At 39.7% G+C, this 17,273-nt stretch overlaps 1 protein-coding gene across 4 annotated transcripts in view; it reads left to right on the forward strand.

Annotated features, from left to right (window-relative positions):
* The window catches only part of LOC119435977 (uncharacterized), a 29,800-nt gene that overhangs the window by 5,186 nt on the left and 7,341 nt on the right, over positions 1–17,273 (forward strand). Inside the window, exons 2-5 of one of the 4 annotated variants that reach the window (XM_037702697.2) lie at positions 2,913–3,019; positions 5,902–6,086; positions 7,748–7,952; positions 13,080–13,227. In XM_037702697.2, the coding sequence (XP_037558625.1) occupies positions 2,930–3,019; positions 5,902–6,086; positions 7,748–7,952; positions 13,080–13,227 (628 nt within the window). In that variant the 5' untranslated portion in view covers positions 2,913–2,929. The other 3 variants (XM_037702698.2, XM_049673186.1, XM_049673192.1) reach the window with 3 other exon arrangements.

Below are 17,273 nucleotides of genomic sequence, written 5' to 3' on the forward strand. Positions count from 1 at the left end.
TAAGGACTATAGAGCTGAATATGTGGTGGATACTACCATTTTCATTATTCGTTGCCCTTAAAGACCCTACAGATGTAAGTAATGGCAATGGTACATTAAGAAATGACTGGGATACAAATAAGCATGCAAAATGAGAGGAATGTGTATAACTCTTTATGGGCGCTGTGTACACAATTGTGTATGCAAAGATTGTGCATCAACAGCAAGAACATTGGTGAAAGTATTAATATTTAAAATGTGTCACATACATCTTGAAGCAATTCTTATTGGAATTGCGCTGCAAGCTTGTATAATATACGCAAGATGTTTTAGTAAAATAAGTGGGAAGGTATGATGGTTCGGTACTTATGCTCGGTGTGACTATGTCATATGCAGTGGGTTCCCTTCTTTCATTGTTTTTCAGTGTGTTGAACCAGGCATAATTTTAAAGGAACTGGATGGGTGCTTCTCAATCCTGCTAGAAATGAAATAGTTGATGTTCTCATACCTGATGTTCTTGTAGTGAGTTTTTGCATGGAGTCTGCATTCTGTAAACTTGACAAAACTCACTAAAGAATTTGAAATTCTTATTCGGTTGTGCAGCTGTATGCTTTTTATAATTCTGAAAATATAAGGAATGTGGTGAAATCAAGTTTTATATCAACAGAAATTAATTCGTGCCTGAAAACAATAAACCACTTGGAACAGTAACATTATAGGAACCAGGATGGTGTGAAGCATGCAGAATATATAAAAAGGTTTGACCCATTACTTGTGCTACAAAACTGTACAATTTTGTCCCACAGTGTTCAAGGAAGGCTTTGTGGGAAAATAATACATGGAACACCAGTGCATTTTGCTGCAAGGTTGAGGACAGATATCTTGAAACTTTTGCTTGTTTCAGAATTCCTAGAAAGTGGACATACCTTAAACATTGACAGGCTTCAGTTACACATTGGAACATGTGCACTAGCGTTATTAAAATTTAACTGGTAAAATTTTGTTAAATAGCTTGATAGTAATTATGACAATTTCTGAACTCTACCACTGCTATAAATTTCTTGGCTAAGAAAATTATCCCCTTGTGTCAAATTTTCTATCACTAGTAATTCAAAATTCACTTAAACTCTTGGTACATAGTGGTCTGCAGAAAAATTGCTGGTGTGGTTTATAGTGTACACCAGTAGCGCACCCAGGATCTCTGCCAGGGGGGGGTTGACAGTTTGCCAATACCATCTAAACAGCACTAATTTCGACTTCTTCACGGGAAATTGTAAAAAATGCGCTTTTTGCGAGTGTGCAGACGATTGCGCATCTTACATCTTAGTTGCAGCACTCAAATGCGTAAGGAAAGAAAAGGGGTTATACAAAAGGGGGGGTTAAGTCGGCCTCAGGGGGGGGGGGGTTACAACCCCCGAATCCCCCCCCCGTCGGTGCGCCACTGGTGTACACTGTGTGAGTCATCCATGATAAGTGAAGTGAGGGCTCCATGACACTCGTACAGATTGTGCCTTGGGTTTTGGTGATGCTGTAATAAAAACTAAGATGAGTTACAGTCCATAAATGTCAATTCTTAGCTTTCCTTCCCTTAAAGCCCAGGTGCCACTGTGAGTTGTGAAACCAAAGTCAAGTTAGGATCTAGTATCTGCAACTGCAATATGAAGTAGTGTTTGCTTATTCTGATGTACAGTCACTTCTTTCCATGAAAGGCAGCTGGTTAATACTTATAAAGGCCATCAGCTATTTCAGTGTCTTGACTTGCATGCCCAAAACTCAGACATTTATTGTTCATGTGAACATGGGCATGTTTTTGCTCCATATCTCATAGTTTCCAGCAATAATACCACTGGGTGCTTTTACCATTATCAAGAATTATGGAAATTGCAGATGGTGGCTTCATAAATGTAATCAACCTACCTCAAACCTTTATGTGTATTATATAGCATAATCTACATCATTATGATTGCCATATTGACATTGATAATTATCTACATCTTGTATTTAGAACATTTCTAATTCGCAAAAGTTAAATTTGCATGAAAGGTTATGAATTTATGCATATAAGTCACATTGTTACAGTTATTAATAAATTAATTCAATTTACAGTGAAATTCACATTAAGTAATGATTTCATTTTCTGAAAGAAATGTATCAAATTGTTTACCACAATTGAGTGCAGCTTACTCGCATTCGTTATGTGGTTTGGAAAGGATTGAAGCCTTTAGCAGTGTAGGCAGATGATAATAAGCTTGTTATAACATGTATTACTTGAAGATGATAGAACAATTTTATGGCACACAATTACTTTTTGCTTTACCGTGAACTGACATTGTTGGCATTTACCTGACAATGCTTACAGATGCCTTTTAGTATTATGAGTGTCATAGTGCCACTGATAGTGGCGCCATAGCAGAGTTAATCGAACCAAGTCAAGAACACATAGAGAGTGGCATGTATAAATAATTCTTAGTGATATAATGAAAGGTGCAAGCCATTTTATTTTGAATATAGTTTGTAATGAACTACTTGCACAACTTTTTCAACACAGATGGGAAAATGCTGCACAATTACCACATGCCCTTTCTCTGTGGCCAAATAGATGTATGTCATGTTGCGTATGCCTTAAAATAAAGTAGTGGTGGCAATACAGGGGTAATGTAAAAGTGCACACATACTGAGATTTTCAGAGCACTATGTGGTCAATATTAAAGTGAGGCCTTCCACTGTGGTGTTTCTCCAAGGAGGCACTGTAGTCCAGGAGTAGCTTTGGTTTATTACATGTAGTGTTTGTTTTTGCTCTTAGCCTTTATAAATGTGTAGTTGCTGGGTTGCAGTAAATTATGTGTACTTATTTTTCCCAAAAATACCTACTGTACTATGGCCATGGGAACTTGCACTAATTGTTGACACAGAATATGTACTGCTTTCAAAAGCTGCAGTGCGTGCAAGAATGGATAAGGCAGCATCATTTCCTTTGCCTCTAAACTACATCCGACAAGAGTACAGCAATTACGTCTCTTGGATGGCATGGCTTTCTCAGGTTAGTAATGAGTACGTTTTAACAAACCTGCCCGCAAGTTGCAGTGTAGTGAAGTGTCTAAAGCAAGTCTGGTTAATTGCAACAAACATCTAAGAGCATGTAGACAATATGCAAAACCTATGAGTGCACTTCTCTACAGTTCTCGTTTGACTGAACCATGCAAGATAACGGTCCTCAGGCTAGAATCATATTATAGTGCTATAATCATATTTTAGGTGTTGGCATGCGGGCTGGTGACATTATTCTGGCCACCTTCAGTTCCGTGTTGTGACACGCTTTCAAAATGTGGTGTCTGAGCTTTAACGGTGCTACTACCGGGATTGCGGCCATCTTAGTTAGGCCAGGTTGTATTTGTGGGAAAGCCTGCTTATGGAGTCTTGAATATTGTCCATTAATCCTTCAACTCACAGTTTAAATGAGAGGTTGATGTGATGCCATCAGATCAGTTTGAAGCATCATTATAGAACATGTCATCAAAAGCAAACAGTGATGTTGCAGGGTCCTTGCAGATCTCTTGTTCATATGAACTTATCGTTGTAGGATGCACTTATTTATATTTGAGCAGTCATATTTGGATATGAGAAGCACCTAGGTAAAGTTTCCTTGCCCTTGCAATTTGTTAGAAGGAAGTTAGGAGGAACTAGTGTGTCCCTGTCTAAATATACGGGAATCAACAAATTGTCTTGTTTGGTATCCATAGAACCAACTTTGACAAGGTTTGTTGCACTTGAGAGAAAAAGTTAAAACCTGTCTTTTGCAGGAAGCAGACTTTTTATTTAGGTCATTGATTGTTTTACAATTATTGCCAAAAATTGAAAAAAAAATGAAGCATCAAGTTTACAACTTTAATAAGCAATGAAGAACAATATCCCAATTATGTAAACTGCATCTGTTTATACATCTAAAGCAGAGAAAATTGATACGTTATACACTGCTCTGAAATATACTTCTAATTTGTTGGTAGGACTTACGCAGACCTCACATAAGCAATGTAATAATTTCACAAAGGCTAATACATCATATTTGTCTGCCTTAAGCAGTCTAACAGATACAGTTTGTGGAAGTGTGACATTTGTTTTTAGTGCGAAGTAGTTGCGGAGATGGGGGGGAGTTAACTTTGTGCTTTGCTTTAGTGAAATTTGCTGATTTTAGACAATTTTTGTAAAGTATTTGAGGTTATAAATAAAAATTCTGCTTCTATGAGTCAATCTAATTTAGCTTTCTTTCTTAAATGCAACAAATTTTGTCCGAATTGGTTCAGTGCTTGAGTAATTAAAGTATTTCTGCACTTCATGTGTATTTTAATAGCGAAATTGGAGTTGGCCACAAGATAAAACTTTCTCCTAATCATGCTTGCTGCACTTTGTATAAAAGATTACAATTGTAGTCTTGCTGATAGGCTTTGCTTCACAGAGATTCCCATAACACGGGCCATTTGATAAGCAAGGATGGGGCAGCAGTGATTGCATCCTGAAACATGAATGTGTTTTACTGTAACATTTATCAATGACCTTTTTTATAATGACTTTATAAATGAAATCTTCCAATTCTTGTTCTGCACAATTTTCAGACATGATATCCTGATTTGAAAGTTATAATGAATGTATGGTTTGTGTTTTATATTGTCAGGCACATTTTCACTCAAATGATTGAATGAGAAGACCTCATCTGCAAAAGTAGTTTTCCCTCAACAATTATGAAAGTCAGTTTTATAATTACCTTAATTTATGATAATGAAGAATGTACATAAAATGCATGAGTGCTCTAATTTAACTACAGTACCCAAAATGAGTTTACAAGCATGGATAATATCTGGCAAGCAGTGCTAAATGAACTAGATATGGCCTGTATGAGAAGGGCTTGTGTTTCATGATATTCGCATCAATTGAACAAAAAGTACAGCTCTGGTTTGAAAGTTGAAGGATTAAAAGGGTGAACTCCTTGGGTGAATTTAGGTCCATGTATGTAAAAAAAAAAAAAAAAATCAGCTCTGCGTCTTCGTTATGTGTGCTGAATTGCACATGTGTGTGGCATTTTGTTTCTCTGAAAACTAAATTAAATAAAAATAAATCAAACTAAATAAAATTAAAAGTTATATGATGTGCTTGTGCTTACCACATCACAAAAGTCTGTTCACTTCTGCTCAGTGAATCAATGCTTTCACACTCAGAGTTTTGAAAAGATTTCACTCTTTTCACCCACGTCAGACATTACATGAAAGACAGTATGTACTAGTAAGCACTACTTGTGCACACGAAAGCACTGCCAGTAACGTCTGCAACATCACTGTCACTAGAATGGTGCCACAGTGCACAGTGATGGTTTTGGCTTGCTGAGGTTTTTTCCCCCGCAATACCTTGAATACCAACTTATCATACTAAAAGGGTGAAACAGAAAAACTGAAAGTTGGGCGAGTTTGTACCTATTCATATTCACACTTGGATTGTGCAAGAAATACATGGATGTAGGAAAGGACTAGATGACAAGAGTGCAAACTCTCATCTGGTATTTTTATTGAAGGAATATTATTTATACAAAACTTACAAGTGCCAGCTAGCAGTCGAACTAAAATCATGACAGCAGGGTGTAATCTAAATATTGCAAACATGCACCGGCTGGCCTTTACTATCAGTTGATTCCGCGACACATGCTGCCTCATGTTGTCTAGCTCTGTATGTGTACTTCATGTCCAACCCATAGTATCAACATGAAAGGTTGAAGTTAAAAGAAATGTTATACTACCATTTCCTCAATATGTTGCTTTTAGGCACTAGGAAAGAGTGGGCATCCACATTATTGGTTGCTATTGCATCCAAAGCTAAGCTTGTTCTGGCCCTTGTCACCAGCATTTGAAAGGGCCAAGATAACTCTTTTTCCTTCAGGAACAAGTTCTGGAACTGGGTTGTGGTCCTGGCCTGATAAGCCGACAAGTGCTACAGCCCTTGTGCGAGGCCCATTTTGCCCGCCTTCTTGCAGTTGACAGAGCTTCAGAGGCCGTTCTGTATGCTCAGCAGCATTCTCACCACAGGGACATCACATACCGCCATGTTCCTGATCTCCACACCAGGTAAAATAATTTGAAGTGTCCCTACAGTTTCTGAAAAATTTCATTAGAAGTGTGGGGTACAGTAGCCCTCCATTCAAACATTATTGTTGTACACATAACTTGTGTCTACTTGATAACAAATAATGTCATTGTTGTGGTTGGTGTGAGGTCAAGTTGAGAAATTAATGCTGTAAAGTTTAAAAGTTATGTTGTCTGAATGTCATTTTATGGTTTTAGAAAAATAGTATATGTTTGGCCAAAAATGAAACATGATCACTGAAGCTCTCCATGGCCACATGTGTTTTATATTCCTGTGTGACTGCTTTGAGACAGCTAGAAATGTGCAAACAATTGTGTAAACTGTAGCGATTACATTTTGTAGCATGACATGAACATTAATTGGAAGTTTATATTTTATTCCATATTATTATTATTTCCTTAATGTCACCAGATAACACTGCTTATGACAGCTGTTTACTTTTCACCATAGATCACCAGTGCTTGGAAACTACTCAATTCTTGTTCCTGGGTTATGCAGCCCAACACTGACACTTTTGCTGGTTCCCTTCTATCCTTTCTTTTGCATCTGGGTGATGCACCTATAAATATGCAGCTCTCAAGGGTTACATATTGTGACCACTTGTTTCAGTGAGTCCTCCAACTGCTCACATTTGCCTTGAACAGGCCTTGCACGTGTCATGCGTCCATATGGTGTGCAGATGGCCCATGTGCCCTCGCGTAAGCTCAGCAATGCCCTCGTGAACATTAAGGACCGTCTTTCCCTGGTGTCGTGTACGCTATCCCCTGCACGCAGTGCAACTACAAATACATATCAGTGAAAGCAGGAATCTTGAAAGAAAACTCAAGGAGCATCGATACGGCTTAAACAAGCACCATGTGGCCTCTAGTGCCTTTGCGGAACATGCCGACTCCACAGGTCACCAGATAGGCTAGGACAGGGCCTGCGTCCTAACAAGTGAAAGAAATTTGAGTCAACGACTTTATCTTGAGTCACCTCATATCCAGACGACAGCACGCACTTTGAATCATAACGACGGAAATCTTAACCCAATCTACGCCCGCACCTTACGCCATTGTACTCAACTGCATAGAACCTCGTTCCATTCCTGCTTCGCTCTTCATTGTAAACAAGGCGCCTGTGTGAGGGCTGAAACGTCAGTTAAGATTAAAAAATTTTACCTTGGTCGGCATCTGTTTCCTGTTTTTGCCATCTCTTATATATGACGATAATTTTTGTGGCATAGAGTGTAAATAATATTTACATGTGTTTTATGTATGAATAATGCTTTCAATGTTAATTTTGTGCAGGAGTGCATTACAAAATTTTTCAGGACCACAAAAAGTTCGGTGAATGATAACTGAGGATGTGGTCAAGTAGGTAAACAGGATATGTTGTAATGACAGTAAATGTTATAGGGATCAATGAATGATTTTCATTATTCAGTCTATGTAAGACTTAATGAATATTTCGTACACAAAGGTGTGACATGTATGAAATTGGTAATAACTGGTGGTGGTTTATCTAAATGTGCAAGTAATACTCTGCAAGATATGGAATATAAAGCGAAATAGCGATCATAAAGTCTTCCCTCATTTATTCACTGTAGTTGCGCTGGTTTGTTGCTAGCTGCAGCCCTAGGATGCCTTCTCTTGATATCCAGTGTGCCAGTAGAGCTGCAAGGGGCATTCAGCAAGCTCTTCCACTATGGTGGAGCTTTGCCATGCAGTGAAGTCAGTGGACTACGCCAAGCATCATTACTACTGGACATTCAAGGCTGCTGTGTTCTGCTCCTACCCGTGCGCTGTTGTCTCTTTGACGTGCTCGAGCAGCTTTCGAGCAGTCCACGCTGGAAGGCCTACATGCGAGTATGTCTGTTTAAGCATGCGTTCACGCATTGCATTATGCGAGCATTGTGTTTCCTTCATTTCACTTCTGTGGCGACACTGGCTAGAATTCAGAAAGCATCAGTCCAAATGCATGAACACTCATATTGCAAACAACTGTGTTTACATGCGCAACTTTCGACACATCCAGTCACAATTGTTTTCATTCATAGGTGCATTGAAATTTAGCAAGCAGCATTGACTCTGTTCTGTCCACATAGCTGCAAGTGCAGACATCACTAGAGAGGTCAATGGAGACATCATCACGCTACAGATTCCATATTACTGAGGACTAGCAGGCAGTGAAGCCAATGCACAAGAAAAACTGGCACACATCTGTGGCATCTCCATAGAAATCACGTTTTCACGAGTTGATGTTACCCGTCCTTCTTTCACATTTTGTCAGAACGGCCATGGAGGGACATTGGGCTGATCCCAATCCTCGGCTAAACCGTCTGCACAGACTCATTGCAGGTTTAAGGTTCCAACTTCCCCTTTGGATCTGACAAAGCCAGAAAGCACTGCTATGTTGACTGAGACTTGATTTCCCAATACCCACATGGCAATACCTAAACAAAATTGTACATGAGGATAGTCTGAATTGTTGCATATGCTTTACTCCTGAGACTTTTCACTGTGACCTCTGTGTGTGCCCGGAGTGTGCAACTGAGCAAAGCACTCTCCAAAAAACTGCGTCTTCTCTGGACTCCTGTCCCTATTTTGAACAAATAATTCGAGACACCTGGGCAGATTCCGGATATGGCCTGCATGCAGCGAAAGCTGTAGGGGTGTGCGAATATTCGAAACTTTATAATAACGAGTAGAATAGTGTCCTATTCGATTCGGTCTTCGGATCGAATAGTCACTATTAGTAAATGTGAACATTTTTCGAATACTTTTCTAATATTTCAATACGTCAACTGTAAAATTGGAGCCAAAGTAAGGTAAATTTTCACCCTCGTGGGCCTAGCATAGACATAAAATATGAGAACTTGCGTAGTTGAACAGGCTACGTTGCTTGGGTAGCCATACTTTACAGGTTATACAGCGATCATTTGCACTCTCTGAAGAGTCCTGTGCGTGCGAAGAAACTACTTGTTTTCTCCTACTGCTCCACACATGCACTTTTAATAAACAATGCCTCATAATGTACTATGTAATGACAGAAACTTGCTAACTTTACGAATTCTAGGATGTGAACATCATTTTATACTAATTGTGATAACGGCTGTTCGTTATTCAAAAACTGTTCGATATTCAATTCGATTCAATTTGCTTCTGGCACTGTTCAACTCGTATTCAATTCGGTCTCAAAAATCACTATTCGCACGCCCCTATAAAGCTGTTTTAACTTTTTTTCTGTGAAACTGGTCTGTATGCATGGATGTGGTGCACCATGATTCGGGCATTTGCATTTTATTTGTATAGTTTTCTGTACCTACACACTGTTTATAAAATGTACACAGTAGTTGCATGCGCACATTTTGTACAAGGAAACTCCGGACTGTCTTGTTAAATTCTAGGCATGGCCTGAACAGAAAGCTGCTTTTAGCGGTGATGCACTTGTATGGTTTATGTATAGTTTGCATATCTACACACTTTTATATAGTGTGTGTATATAGTGGCCCAGATAACAAGCACCAAGTTTTCTTTAAAAAGCAAAGCTTTTATGCAGGTAGAAGCAACACTACATTGTTAAGAGCTACCTGACGAAGACTCCAGTTTCTTTGTTTTTTTGTGCGTTTGTTCTCTTTAACTAATAAATTTTTGTGAATAATTATTTCATCTTTTAATGATTGAAGTTGCAGCCATTATGTCAATGCAAGATTTTTAGAGCACATTGAAAAGCATCAGTTTCAGTTTTGTGGCATGCTATATTTGGCAAATCTCTTTTTCTGCTTTAACACTTTCCTGCCCGCGGGAAAAGCAGCAGTTTTTTTTTTTTGTGGTCTAGTAAAAAAATTTTTTTTTATATCGCAGAGCATGCTTTATACCAAAGTGTATAGACAAAATCGAAGGTGAATAAATTTTTTCCGACAGTACTATTCCCATACAACATGCTTTAAAAAAATGGGAAAAAAATATCTAAACATATCTTTTGAATAAAATATATAAGTTATATAAAAACGTCATTGCTGCTCCACACAGAAATAAAAAAAAAATTAAGGGCATACATATTCAACGCAAATGACCTGTGCAGTATTCCAGCAAATATCATCTTTCTATGTAAAAATTTATTGCGATATATAAGAAGACGTTAACACAATACTCCAATTCATGCATCAGGTGCAAAGCTGTGGAGGCTAGAGATACATTTTGTAGTAGCTGCATGTGGACTTAGAAATAGTTAAGTGTTTTTTGACGTATTTTTGTGAAAATGTACTTTATATAAGTTCAGTTCTGAATGAAAAAAAAAAAAGAATTTAGCCTTAAAAACAAAAAAACCATGTACTTATACGGCTGCTAACACATTGTTTTAGATCAGTTTGCTTTTCTTTTTAATTTTTATCTGCAGCCCGTCACAACAGCCTCACGTGCATGCTCACGTGAGCAAACGCCGCAGGCGCGCATCGAAGCATAGATAGAATATGCGGAGTGGTAAATTTTGATGGCCGTACTTCTTGTGTAGCTTCCACAGCATTAAGGAGGCTAGAACAGTGTTGCACCTGTTCGGAGTATAGTGACAATAAACGGAGTATAGTGACACGGCCACTGGATTAAAAAAAAAAAAAGGTGCAGCCTGCCGTGTGCATTGCAAGCGGTGTCATTCGCTGCGGCGCCACCAGTCGGGGACTGCTGTCTGGGATCGGCATAGATAATGCGTCAGGAACACGCATGGAAGGACGTCGCCCGTGGAAGCCAACATGTCGCATCCCTGTCAGGTAGCGCCATTCGGCCCAGCTAAGTGGTCGACATTGCAACTACGGCTGTGACGTTCACTCCCATTGCAGGGGCTGCCTGACGCGGCAGGCTGCACCTTTTTGTTTTTTCCCCCAGTGGCTGTGATAGTGACTAGCGGGATGCCACGGTCGACTCTCGGGCGTCTTTTCACTTGAAACTCGACTCGCTGCGCGGCTGCCGGCAAATGATCGTGACTAAAGGTTGTTAACACCCTGCAGATAAGAGCTGTGACCTTTAGAACATGCAGGATATCTTTATATCGGCGCACGGCAGCTCTGAAGCAGTTCGGCAGAAAAAAAACAGTCTCCCACTTACGTGTCATAGCAGTAGTGCTCTCAAGCACTCTCCCTTTATTTTGTGCACGGGTGTACAGGGTCATCCAGTCAGAAGGGGAACACTTCACCAGTATTGAGTGCTCAGAGAAGCTTTAAATTTAAAATTGGGGCCTGCAGGTTACTTTCTTTTAAAGTAAAAGATATGTTGAAGTTGTGCCGGCTTGAATACTACTCAGGTGTTTTCCCTCAGAGTGGACGACGCTGTATATGCAGGAATGCTGCCGGTCCAGCACAAGCAAGTGTCAAGTGCAGATTGTCTTCCACATGCAATGTAATGAGGTGAAGTCTGCTCTAGAAACACATTTAAAAGAAAGATTTCACCTGGGTCCTTCATAGTCATGCACATGTAAAACACAGAAATACTCTCATGTCGCAACCGTTTAATCGATTCAAAATAAATTTATTGAATTTAAAAGGAAATGTCCCATTGTAGTGACTTCTGTAAGCAGACTTCTTATTCTGGCTCTCAATTTTTTTCTCTTTTTTTTTTTGTGGAGGTTGCCAAAAATAAACCAAATAAGATAAAGAATGAAGTCTACACGTCTATGAGGCCTTAAAAAAACAGATATCACCATTCTGTAAACTGCCTCTCCAGGGCATCTGAACTGGAAAAAATTTGTCTAATATACATTGCTGTGAAATATGCCAATAAATTCATGAGTAAGACTCTTGCAAAATTCTAACAAATCAATGGTTCCACATGAAATTTTAACTGATACATTTATATTTGCCTACTTCAGATGATCTTATAGCTAAAGTTTATGGGAATGCAATATCTATGGAGAATTACAGAATTGTAAACATGGTGCTTAATGTTTTCTGTTTCTTTCTGCTTCATTGTCAGCAACATTAGTATAAAATTTGAGGGCTGCAGTCTAGACTTCAACATTTGCTTGTAAATGCAACAAATTTTAATCAAACTGGATTGGTGGGTGCCTAATTCGAGCATTTTTGCATATCTCACATAACATTTGTGTGCAAAAATTTGAGTTCGTCCCAAGATAAAGCTCCTGTTTAAAATTGTTTCCTGTAAATCATGAAAATTTTGAGCAGTTAATCACTAACATGAGGACAGTGTCCTGCTTTGTAATAATGACAAACTTGAATATGTGTGGGTGTGAGGCAGAGTCATCAATTTATATTCTCACGTAGTGACTGGCAAGAGTGCTTTAAGAAGCACCACAGTTTTTAATATTTAGTGCAGAGGATTATTGAATATATTAGACTGGGTGGTTATTCAAGTGTACTTAACTACAAAGCTGGGCCTTATGGGAGTAGAGGCTGACTCATTTGATACAAGAATTTTACACCACTGGGTTTTGCTAAAATGAGGTTCGATTTATCGCATTTAATTTCCTTGAATATGCTTGATACTTCAAACTCAAAATAGTGGTAGTTTGGGAGAGTTGGGAATTTTTGCCACAACATGTATTCAGCAGTTAACAGTCAATACACAGATGATGAGCTGTATTTAGGAGAAGAAGGTGGAAGTGAATCAGTGTGACAGATATTTTCGTGCTTTTTTGAATATTGCATATGCTTCTGATTGCTTGAAATTTTGGTTGCATTTGTTCCGATATACTAAGCGTTGCATTTGCAATTAAAGTAAAACAGCACTGTGTTTTAGGTCATTATTGTGCCAAGTATATACTATGCTACAGATGGGCATTACAGATGTTTTGAGAACAAATATGTTTTCTTGTCTATATTTCATGACAATGTGGTTTGTCTTTAAAGTGTAAATAAACTGTGAATTGTCTGACTTGGTGGTTATTGTGCCACTAGAAGTTTTCTCAGTAGGATACATATATGATTTCAAAGTTGGTAAAAAAAGGTTCAACAGTCCATCAGCTTTTTCTCCTCATTTCGCTAGGATGCAATGCGTCTGGTACCACCTCAGAGCCACTGGCAGGAACCTGTGGAGATGTTTAGAAAAGAAGCAGAGCAAGCTGGCATGGAAGTGAAAAATGTTAAGCTTGACACCACAGAGGTTACCTTTAACAGCAGTAGCCAATTTCAAGGTAAGTTTATATATTCAAGATCATATGAGCTTCCTTTACATAGCCTAGTGCAGAGCCCTGGTTTATAGGGATGATGTTATGCACACATTTTGTGAGAAAATGGGAGATTGTTGCATTCTACAGTGACCTTTAATTTAATTCTAAGCATTTAATAGAAGAGCTACCTCTTACTGCTGCTTTATTGGTGTGCATTAATCAATAAAACGCTCAGCATCAATGTTCGGTTGGTTTGTCTTGGCTTTAGCTGTTGGCAAACAATGAAAGTACTAGACCACGTCTCACAATGGCTTGCTTCTCCAATGGTGAGGTGCACATACGACAGTGCCTTTTTATTTTTTCTGGACAAAGTAGGCAAAGACATCAAGTGTTTTTTTGAACGATGCAGACCAAAAAAATGTCATTCTGCTGTGAAATTTGAGCAACCACGAAGCATGGGTATGCGCAGAACCTTCTTTTAAAGTTGTTAAAATACAAAACATTTGCTGATGTTCCAGTGTAATCGCTGGTGCCCTCGTGACTTCCAGAAAGTGCTATACAATTCGCGTCACGCATCCTACAATCAGATTATAGAAAGTTTTGGTGACAACAGCCAATGGATAGAACTATCGATAACATTTGAGAAACTTCTGATACATGCAGGCACGTCATGCGTTGAGGGATAACGTTTAACATGTTAAGCTTAGCTAGTGAAAAGCAGTGACCGAAGAAAGATAAAGAAGTCATCGGTGAACAGACAATGGCGCGCTACTCTGGTGCCATTTTGTAGCGATTGTCGCTGCGCTCCGCCTTTGCTCTTTCATGCGCTGTGCTTGTTCACTCGGTTACACCAGGAACGCTGATGCTCGACGTAGGAACGGGCGCCAAAGAGCTGCGCTCTAAAAGGAAGGTACCTGTATATGTGTACAAAATAAAGGAGGCTTCAGTATTGGCAACTGTTGACATGTAGACGTTAGTATTGGCCACCATGCTTTGATGAGGGCAGTTTGGCTGAGGAGAGGTGCCATTCCTGCAGGAGACAGTGGCACATACAGTAATATTACGAGAATAGGACAGCACCCTTACAAAAAGGTTTAAATTATTTTAAATGTATATATCTTTTTTCAAATTGTGAAATATTTATATTTAATGCGAAAAAGAACCAAACGGAAGTTTACTGAACATGCAATCCATGCAAGAACCAAATTTTTTTCTGCCTAAACATGCTGCTCGCCATTGAATGTGCCTGGCTTATATACACACATGCAATATGTGCTCTAAATTCCTGCCTTAAGTTACCAAGAAGTTCATTGTATTATTGCGATAGCAGTTATATGGACACTCCAGGCGCATTTCTGGCGTTGCCGTGTAAAGTTCAAGGGTGATAACATCATTGCCGTGCACCGTATGCTGTATGTGCGATTGTGGCTCAATGTCATGTACGCAAGGGAGGAAAGTGGGGAGGAAGCACCCTATCCTTTGTTGCGCTCAAGGCACCGGGGGGAGGGGGAGTTTACTCCAGTGGCTGCTGCGTATGGCACAACCACGCAGGCCCTATCTTGAAAGCTATCTGCAATGGAGACAGAGTGCGCCGAGTGCTGATAGCTTCGTGTGTGCTGTGTTTTCGCCGCTTAGTTTGAAGCGAGAGGCAGCACGAAGGTCAATTCGCTTGCTACTGCTGCCGCACTTCCTCACTCCAGCGTTCTGACAGCAAGTTTTTGTGGTCATCGAGCGAGATGTGTTCATGTTTGCTTGTGCACGCGTGACACCATGCTTGTTAATTTAGTTAGTAAGCGAATGTTTACAAGTTTACATGGCCGCTAAAACTACTATCCTTACTTCATACAGCTGTCTACTAATTTGCTATTGTACTCGATGCTTTGCCTTTCAGGCAAAACTGCGAAATTTTTTATTACTTTTAATTTTTTAGGCTCACATGCTACAGAAGCTCTTGTGAGTAGTTTTATAGCTAACTTGAGCACATTGCGTGGTCATTGTGGTCATGTCTATTATGCTTATTGCAAATCTTGTAATGAACTTGCAACCAAAAATAAAATTTGTCTCAAACTTGACGTGTCTTACTTCATTAAGACCAAGCTAGATTTAGAAAAATTTTGGTTTAGTGCAGATGATCAGAATATTTTAGATTAATTTTTAACAACTGAAATAAACTGCAGTGCCAAGGGAAAATATGTAGAAATCAAGGTGAGAAAAATTGCGTTGTGATGCAATTTTTAGTTTTGTTCAGTTAATTGTCTCCAACTGAAGCATGCTTAACATCATAGGAGCACAATACTTGAGATTGAATGTGGCTCATTCAATGTTGTTTGTGTTAAGAGGGCATTTGTTGGCTCATGGTATCATGATGACAGTTATGCTAAATAGTTAGTATGCTTGAAGATTAAACTGGGGAGGAGGAGGGGGGGATTACTACAATTGCATAATGACATCCTACGGATACCCGCCGCGGTTGCTCAGTGGCTATGGTGTTGGGCTGCTGAGCACGAGGTCGCGGGATCGAATCCCGGCCACGGCGGCCGCATTTCGATGGGGGCGAAATGCAAAAACACCCGTGTACTTAGATTTAGGTGCACGTTAAAGAACCCCAGGTGGTCCAAATTTCCGGAGTCCCCCACTACGGCGTGCCTCATAATCAGAACTGGTTTTGGCACGTAAAACCCCATAATTTAATTTAATTTAACATCCTACGGATACAAGATATGAATGTTTCCTGCTGTATGCTGCTCCTGCACATCCAGGAACGAGCCTCCCTTCATGCCCTATTCACGTGCTTGGTTTTATTTCGATTGCATTCCTCTGTAATATATGCCACTAATTTACCTGGAGCTATACTGTAACAACATATAATCATAGAGTACATACAAGTAAGCTAGGGAGCTACAGCTAACATATGCTCCCCAACACCAGCCTGCACCGGTCACATTCATTTGGAACTGCTAACACCATCATCTTTTGGATGTTTTCTGAATAGGACTACCTGTCATATTTTAGAAAGTGAAAGTCGCTCTCTGAAGTGAAACACGGTAGTACTGTCAAAAGCGCACTGCAAAAATGACTTTGCAGTAGCTTGTGTTCAAGGAACACTAAAGCAAAATGCTAAATCAGTTTAGACTGATAAAGTATTGTTTGAGAACTCTTATGTCATTAATTTTGTGATAATAGGTTGATTATCAGAAAAGAAAATGAAGGTCAAAATTTAAGTCCTTGAATTTCGCTCCAAAACCACAAAGCAGGTATGTGAGTGTGACATCACGGATTTCAAAGTAATTTTCTAATTTAGACCACGTTGGCTCAGTGAAAGTTCCTGAAATTTGCCATGTTCAGTCCTTGGCTCCTTCAGAACACAATGTAGTCCATTTTTACCCATAAAGAATTAACTGGGACCTAGCAGATGCCGTCAAAATCCATGAAGTCACGGCGAGCTGGTACGGGAACTCCAAGGCGGCGGCACCACCCGTCTTTAGTTATTGCGCGTTTTCTGGCTTACAAAGTGTCTTCTCGTGGCAAGAGTGGTAATTTTGGTATGGTAAGAGGGTAATTTACAAATACGGGTGAAATAATTTTTTGCTTTAGCATCCTTTTAAGCATACTCACAGCAACTTCAGTTAGAAAAAAAAATGCAGTATTGAGGAAATTCTTTCGTAGCCCTCATTACCAGTCATCACTTGCATTCTTTACCTCTACTCACATGGTAGTAAGAGTTGTAGGACAGCTCTGTGGATATTAAAATTTTTGTGGCTCTAAACCATCTAGCGTAATGCTTACCTCTAAACAGATCATCCATATGGAATACCTTTGGATGCTATTTTGATATGCTAAAGGTTAAGATGGTGCTGAAGTTTGTGGGGATGCGCGACTCTCGCGCGTCCCCTGATGTTGTTTTCCCCGCATAGCTCGCGTCTCCTGTAATCCAGCTTCTCCGCGTGGCTAAGCACCTGCGGTGGTCATGTGGTTACGGCGCATTGCGAGAGATGGCGCGAGTGTCGCGATGCTAACGCCACCGAACGGCGGGGTGACTTGGGCGCAAAAGGAAGGAGGCGCTTTCTCTT

The sequence above is a fragment of the Dermacentor silvarum genome, chromosome 1 (assembly GCF_013339745.2).
Source record: "Dermacentor silvarum isolate Dsil-2018 chromosome 1, BIME_Dsil_1.4, whole genome shotgun sequence".
Classification (NCBI taxonomy): domain Eukaryota; kingdom Metazoa; phylum Arthropoda; class Arachnida; order Ixodida; family Ixodidae; genus Dermacentor; species Dermacentor silvarum.